General features: G+C 38.1%; 1 protein-coding gene and 2 long non-coding RNA genes across 3 annotated transcripts; all 3 read left to right on the plus strand.

The window, feature by feature from the left end:
- Positions 1 to 425: 425 nt before the first annotated feature.
- LOC134234739 (uncharacterized) lies at positions 426 to 4,302 on the plus strand. The gene is made up of 4 exons (XR_009985250.1): positions 426 to 499; positions 617 to 716; positions 927 to 1,088; positions 4,182 to 4,302. It is a non-coding gene; the product is annotated as an uncharacterized LOC134234739 (long non-coding RNA).
- A 7-nt stretch (positions 4,303 to 4,309) lies between these two features.
- LOC134234740 (uncharacterized) lies at positions 4,310 to 5,731 on the plus strand. Its single transcript, XR_009985251.1, has 4 exons — positions 4,310 to 4,329; positions 4,480 to 4,839; positions 4,968 to 5,221; positions 5,695 to 5,731. It is a non-coding gene; the product is annotated as an uncharacterized LOC134234740 (long non-coding RNA).
- A 717-nt stretch (positions 5,732 to 6,448) lies between these two features.
- On the plus strand, positions 6,449 to 7,474 carry LOC134234741 (probable E3 ubiquitin-protein ligase HECTD4). Its single transcript, XM_062716791.1, has 2 exons — positions 6,449 to 6,890; positions 7,065 to 7,474. The coding sequence occupies exons 1-2, from the start codon at positions 6,805 to 6,807 to the stop codon at positions 7,234 to 7,236; spliced, it is 258 nt and encodes an 85-aa protein (XP_062572775.1). The 5' UTR covers positions 6,449 to 6,804; the 3' UTR covers positions 7,237 to 7,474.
- Positions 7,475 to 7,940: the final 466 nt, after the last annotated feature.

Here is a 7,940-nt window from a genome sequence, read left to right on the forward strand (position 1 = left end):
CACCTCTTAAGATTCATTAAATATTTGTAAATTGGCACCTACTCTGAAAAACCCAGCGGGGGTATATGTCCCTATTGGACAGTTCTTAAGTTGTATTTAACAAATACTAGAGATTTACTTGTATACAATGTAAGAGGAGAGAAACTGGACAATTTTGAATACATTATAAAGCTAAATGTTTAAGGCCTTTTTTTATTGATCCAGATCTACAAGTCTGTTAGTGTGCCAGTGAGGGAATCCCTAGTGATGACCATCAAAGCCATTCTGCTCCCCCAGGACGACGGGACATGCCTCCTCCAACAGACTTTGCCTGTGACAGGGGATGGTAGCAGTCTCAGTAATCAGGTGTGTCGTGTGGTGGCCAAGCTACAGACCCAAGCCTGTACGGTGCTCACTCAGTATCTACAGGACATCAAGTTCACTATAAGGAGTTCATTCAGCATTGTGGATCCACTATTGATTTTCTGAATTCCCTGGCAAAGGATTGTAATTCAGGTTTGTGAAATTTTGTTACTCATTTTTTTTTTCACTAAATTTTTATTAACAAATGATTAGCTGAGACATTTTACATGTACTAAACTACATGCTGATAAGAAATTGTATTTTTATATTACAGGAGGTAGACTGTTGTGGAAGCCCACTGCAACAGACTTAGGCTACCATACAGGGATTGTGCTAAACCTCCACCTCCACCCAGCAAGCTTGACAGTCGGGCTGTGAGTAAGTTGAAATGATTAAAAATGAAAAATTTCTGGATTAAGCAAACTTAAAGCTTTGTTTACAAAGAGCTCAATCTTTAAACTCAAACGCAGCATCATTAAATAAGTGAAGTACAATGCTTATGAATCTGAAAAATGAGTCTTTATTAAATATAGTACATGTATACACTTTGTCAAGTTAAAAATTGTAAGCTGTGTTTTGTACAGAATCAGGAGATGTTGCTGGACGCCAGTCGATCTTTCCCCCCCATCCGGGCCTTGGTATTCTCTCAGGACATGACTGGAGTGACCTTCCTTGGTGACCCCAGCACAGGAAGTGGACTACCCTGGGGCACCATGATCTATGCCAACCAACCAGTTCCACAACAGGTAGAGCAATACCAGGAAAAAAATTCTTTCATAGAAGTCATTAAATTTTTATATTCATGTGCATGCCTCTATCCCGCACCTCAGATCTCCACATATTTTCCTTATTCAAAATAAGGAAAAAATGCGGACGGGAGTATTTGGACTAATTTTCCGCATTCATTCCAGATTTTCGTAGATTCAAATTTGATTTTCTCCGTATTCAAAATATGGAGAAAATGTGGAGGAGTATGGACTCTTTTTCCGTATTCTCTCCAGATTTCCGCATTTCCATATATACAAAATATGGAGGTATTTACTTGGTTGATAAAATGCGGAAATACGGAAATCTGGAGAAAATACGGAGTTAATCACATGGTTATAAAATGGCTAATAAAACCGCTACATGATGCATACATACATAAATATTTACAAAACCATCAACAATGTGCAAAATTATATACAATTTATTATATCATTATGAGAAAAAAACATATAAATGAATGAACAAAATTACACATTATGTTCATGAGCAATGTATTGGATCTTATATCTTTGACAAACAAATAGGAGCATGTATGGAAAAAAAACTGGAACTCTTATTTAAGCCACAAGTTCATCATGGAAAAAATGTGGCATTTTTTTTATATTCATATTAAATAAATGGAAATTTATTCATTCTATTTAAGCAAAAGTGGGAGTGAAATGTTCAACACTATTAGGTATTGGGGAAAAAATAACAATTGACATAGCATTGAATATTTACAAAACAAGAAAAATTTTTAGACATTTTTTATCAATCTGGATCACATTTGCCATTTTCTACCTGCATCCCTGATTCATATTTCTCACAATTCATTTTATATCTCAGGTCTGTGCTTTACACCCATCTGTCCAATAAAAAATTTCTTCAGACTTCTTTGTATTAATTTGTAAGGTCTCTGCATGTTTAATTTCTTGCAGCATTTTTATCAATTACTTAAATTATAATGGTGCAATATTAATAAAATTTAAATTCATTGCTTTTATTCCTTTTAAAATCTTTTTATAAACACAAGTTTGGGTTCTTCAATTTAATATCAATTTGTTTAAAATATTATTTATAATAATGACAATCATAGTTGACTGTTTTTAATTATTAAACAAGCAATAAAAAAAGAAAAAAAGAATATATATACCTCAAACATAACCATCCATGGACCAAGCTTTAAGCCCGTTAAAATCACAGCAAGTTGAATAAGCACTTATTCTTTTTCAGAAATCTCCTCATGCACAGACGCTACCAAAAAAAAAAAATGTATGGTAAATCATTGCTAGAGATTACAGCCCATGGCTCCCCAAAATTAACACCTTTAATTGTGGTTAACCATAATAAAATTCTTTGAGCTGATTGAAAGATTTGAATCATGGGCATATTGGCTGAAACGTACATAGCCTGGTAGCTAAGTCCTAGGCCTAGAGTATTTATTTTCATCATCACAGTGACACACATGTTAAAAAAAATATGACTGACCTACCGCATATGAAATACGTGTATCTGCATCTTTTGGTTGATACAGCAATACGATCTCAGGCTGTCTGGTCAACAAACTTCTTCCTTTAGACAAAAGACGTTGCAACAGAGAAATTTTGGCGGTCTGTTGTTTAAATTAATTGATCACTGAGCCCGACTTTTTTTCCGATCCCGATCAAATTGTACATAACATTCAGGAGAAACAGAGAACTGCTGTTAACTCCAAGACAGTTTTTATGCACCCAAATTTTTTCGGGGGCATATTGTTTTTGTCCTGTCTGTCTGTTTAGCTGTATGTCTGTCTGTTTGTTTGTCTGTTGTCAACTTTAAGCCATAACTTTTGAACTGTGAGACTTAGAGACTTCATATTTGGTATGGATACTCCACTACAAAAACACTTTCAACTGACACCAAGGTCAATGACCTTATGACCTTGATTGTGACCTTTATGCTAAAAATAGCTTTTTCGAACTTTCGCCATAACTTCTGAACCGTGAGAGATAGAGACTTCATATTTGGTATGCATACTCCACTAATTAGGCACTTTCAACTGACACCAAGGTCAATGACCTTGTGACCATGACTGTGACCTTTATGCTAAAAATAGGTTTTTGGAACTTTCGCCATAACTTCTGAATGGTGAGAGATAGAGACTTCATATTTGGTATGCATACTCCACTAATTAGGCACTTTCAACTGACACCAAGGTCAGTGACCTTGACTGTGACCTATATGCTAAAAATAGCTTTTTCGAACTTTCGCCATAACTTTAAAACGTGAGAGATAGAGACTTCATATTTGGTATGCATACTCCACTAATTAGGCACCTTCAACTGACACCAAGATCAATGACCTTGTGACCTTGACTGTGACCTATGTGCTAAATATAGCTTTTTTCGAATTTTGCCATAACTTTTGAACCATTGATGATAGAGACTTAATATTTGGTATGCATACTACACTAATAAAGTGCTTTCAAATGACACCAAGAACAATGATTGTGTGACCTTGTGAGACCCATTTGCTAAAAATTGCGGAACTTAATGTTGCCGCCAGCTGCTACTGTGTCTCACAAACACATCTTGTTCTTGATGAAAAAATTCTAAGTCCAGAGCTCCGTATTTTTTCCGGATGAAAAATATTCTAAGTTAAGAGTTCAATATTTTTCCAGATGAAAAATAGACTAAGTCCAATTCTCCGTATTATTTCCGTTTATTTTCCGTATTATTTCCGCATATTTTCTGCTTTTCCATATTGGGGATTTTTTTCCACATTTTTTCCATATTAAAATGAGGAAAAAATGCGGAATAATGCGGAAATCTGGAGATCTGAGGTGCGGGATATTACAATTCACTGAATGCCGTTACATTGAATTTAAAAATATTTCCTCTGCATAGCAGAGGAAATACCGTAAAAGCTAATTTCTATTGCATAAATGCCTTGAAAATAAAGAATTTAATCTTTATTCTTTTAAAATTTAGCATAAGTTAGAATTCACCTATATTCCTTTAAATTTCTATGTGTACATGAAACCCAGTAATTCAAAACTGAACAAAAAATATTGAGAGAGAAACAGTTGCCCCATTTCTTTACTTTTAATACAGGCTCCCGCGTTTTACTGGGAGCTGGAGATGTGTTTGTTTGGTGACAGTCAGGAGTAGAGTGGTGCAGTCATCTCGTTTGGCTTCGCTCTGTCGGCCGACAGGAAAGATGGAGCCTGGACTAACCCTGTGGAACATGCCTCTTCCTAAAGTAAGTCCTTCAGTATAATTTGAGTTTTTCTATAGTTTAACATCTGCATAACATGTAGCCTTTAATTCAAGGGAGAATTTTTCTCTGTATCATTGGTTAATTTTGTTCTCAGGATAAAAAAAAATGTGATCAGCAATAAATGTTCTGTAGCAATGGTAAGGCTGTCCACTACAGTGGGGCCAGTCTACTTCATTGGAGGAGTGTTAGACTAGACATCACCCTGAATGCTGGGGACATAGCGGGTATAGGGTGGGAGAGGACAGGAGAGTCCCCCGTACAGGGACAGACCCCCAGGGGGAGGTTCTACTTCAGTGGAGGAGTATTAGACTAGACATCACCCTGAATGCTGGGGACATAACGGGTATAGGGTGGGAGAGGACAGGAGAGTCCCCTGTACAGGGACAGACCCCCAGGGGGAGGTTCTACTTCACGTATAATGGGCACCGCCTCAATGCCTACATGGATGATGTGTTGGGTGGAATGTATCCTGTTGTTCATATTCAGAAAAAGGTGAGGTGCTTTTTTATAACACCCCTCCCCTCTCTCCAATGTTTTATTTTAATTTATCTGAGATTCAAAGATGCAGAATTTGCATAACTTGATATCTGTATGTATGCTGACTGGGGTTTATTTTTTAGAACACAAGAATCGGAGCAAACTTTGGAACGAGGCCTTTTGCTTTTGCCGAGGGATAGCAACACAAGGAGGGGGCTGATGCAGTGAATGACCTGACCAGAGAGATCAGGGAGAGTTTCTGTCACCTGCCATTCCACCCCCACACTGACAAAGAGAACAAGGGAAGCCCCCAGCCCTGATTCCACCATGGTGGAGGAAATCAAAGCCCCGAAAGGACCCCAATGTAAAACTGCTACCATACCAAAACCACAGAATGGTACTTTATCTGTTTATCACAGTTAATATTACTATAGTTTCTGTAGACGTACTTTTTTCAATGGGTTCATAACTCAGCGGAATCTCAATTTCCATTTAATCAGCGGATTGAAATTACGTGGATTTCTTAGACTGTCACTATATGCCTTGCATCTATGTTAAGTATGCTTGGACAAATTTCCGTGGAAAATTTGTGACCACGTATATAGTGTAAATTTATACCATGCGAAAAAAAGTACCGGTACTTAAGTTTGACAGTGGAAAACATTATTTTCTTATCCTTTCAATATGTATGAAACTGTTACTTTAATGATAATGGTTCCTCCCTCTTTCTAGTCCATCTTAAAGACATAAATTAGAATGGACATTTGAATGAATGTGTTGCTGTAGTAATCTAACAAAAGTTAGGTCTTAAGAAGTTGTAATTTCAATGAGCACAAATCTCCCTTCTATAAGTTTGAGCCTTTTTTTCAGTGTACAACCCAGAAGATCGTCTAGCTTTCAAGCTGTTGTAAATGTTTATCTTTGAGAAATTCCCTTTTATGTGTACTTTTTGTTCTTCATACATATACATGTAAATATGTATTCCTTAGGCATGACAGATATTGCTCGACATACAGCTGAGTTTCTTTATGAAGAGAATGAGTGGTTAAGGCGATGGACTAGAAATCCGAGGAATACCACGAGATCTCCACCTGCCCACTATAGAAAACATTAAGGAGGATCTAGCTAAGTTTACAATAGAGAGAGTGAGGAAGGACACCACCGCGGTGATCAGGAACATCGCAGAAACCTCCACCGCAGGCACCACAGTGCTGCCCAAGTTTGCTGTCCACAGTATGCTCAAAACATTTGGTCTGACTGGAAATGTCCTAGATGTTGACAATGTAAGCCTCTCATTTATCATTATTTATGTTGCACATGTAAGTTGAGCATTTGTAAAAGCCAATTGTTTTTAAGCTGGAGAGTAGATATAAGGCAATGGCATAAAAAAAAAATGAAAATTTTGTAAGATGAGTACAGCAAAACTTGTTTAGTACGAACATGGATATTGCGAATTTACGGGTATAGCGAAGTCATCTTGGATCCCCAGAAATGTAAAATTGATAGATTTCTTATACGGTTATAACAAATTACTAATATAGCAAAGTAAATTCATAGGTCCCAGTGATTTCGTAATAACCGAGTTTTGCTGTTTTTAAAAATGCCTGATTCATTTCATTTCAGTCTAATTAGTACAAGATGAGGTGTACCTGAGAAGTGAGGGTGTCCTGGTCAGGTTCTGGTACCCTGATGTTAGAGAGGCCCTCACAGGGACTGAGAAAGTCCAGCATCACCGGGGGAGATGTTAGAGAGGCCCTCACGGGGGCTCAGAAAGTCCAGCATCACCGGGGGACGTTAGAGAGGCCCTCACGGGGGCTTAGAAAGTCCAGCATCACCGAGGGATGTTAAAGAGGCCCTCACGGGGAGTTAGAGAGGCCCTCACAGGGACTGAGAAAGTCCAGCATCACCGGGGGACAGATACTAGACACTTCTGTTAGAGAGGCCCTCACAGGGACTGAGAAAGTCCAGCATCACCGAGGGATGTTAGAGAGGCCCTCACGGGGACTGAGAAAGTCCAGCATCACCGGGGGACAGATACTGGACACTTCTAATGTCTTCATACACAGGTACGAAAATGGAAAAGTGATATCATAATAGAACAAATAAAATCAGATGCTTTTTTTGTGTAACTTATGCACTGAAAATCTTGAATTTTGTTGGGAAGTCTTATTAAGTGAAAAGCCCGGCCAGTGCAATGTGTTGTTGTTGATTCTGAATGTAATTGTTTGATTATTTTACAGAGAGCTGTTGAGTAGTGAGTCCTTGCTGGCCAAGATGTTCTGTAGGACAGCTCTGATAAAACTGATCGACCACTGTAACTCCCCAGCTATTGAGATTGTCTCCTGTTCTGCCAGTCTCGGCTCAGGAATGGCTGCCAGTGCTACCCAACAGTTAGACATTGAAAACCTGTAATTATTGTCCAATGAACTTTTATGTCCACCTTTAACCCATGGCACTGTCATAGCAACAAATCTGACAACTTCACCCTCATTGGTCCAGTGCTTAGCCAATCAGATGAGTTCTCTTACGAAGATATTGTTTAAAGATGAGGATAAGTTAACGAGAGAGCTGGCTGTCACCATTGCTAGAGCTGCCAATCAAGGAGAGGATTATTTGATTGAATTGACAACCCAGATCTGCATAATTATGCTTCCAGGTATTTTTTTAAACACCTTGAATGTATTCCATTAAGAAAATCTATTAAATTGTAAACATAGTCTAAAAGAAATTCAAGAATTCATATTTTTTTCAATTGAAAGAGCCTTTCATTTTGTGCAAACTGAAGGTCAATGACAAAACTTCAGGACAGGTCAAGGTCAACTAGGGCTAATTGTAACGGGGACCGTTACAGATGTTCCCCAAACGCTCCCCATGTCCCTTTTTCCTTATATTATGAGTTTCAAAGCATTTCATCAAAAATTTAAAAGGTTACGGCTATATCTATCATATTGGTCATTTCACGCGTTACACGTGTGCGCACATGCACGCACGTGCGCGCAAAATGACCTTCGTTCCGCACATCTACATAACATACCTAGTGACCCTAAAAAGGTTTCACCTAGATCGGATGAGTAGTTTACGAGAACACTCGCGGACAAAAAAAGTACCGGTCGGGA

The sequence above is a fragment of the Saccostrea cucullata genome, unplaced genomic scaffold (genome assembly GCF_032062105.1).
Source record: "Saccostrea cucullata isolate Sc308-1 unplaced genomic scaffold, CSIRO_AGI_Scuc_v1 ctg3852, whole genome shotgun sequence".
Taxonomy (NCBI): domain Eukaryota; kingdom Metazoa; phylum Mollusca; class Bivalvia; order Ostreida; family Ostreidae; genus Saccostrea; species Saccostrea cuccullata.

Excerpts from the sequence above, each read along its gene's own strand:
- LOC134234741 (XM_062716791.1), top strand. The coding sequence starts at position 6,805 with ATGTTAGAGAGGCCCTCACGGGGACTGAGAAAGTCCAGCATCACCGGG. Across the intron at positions 6,891-7,064 it reads TCTAATGTCTTCATACACAG|AGAGCTGTTGAGTAGTGAGT; the intron begins GTACGAAAATGG and ends ATTATTTTACAG.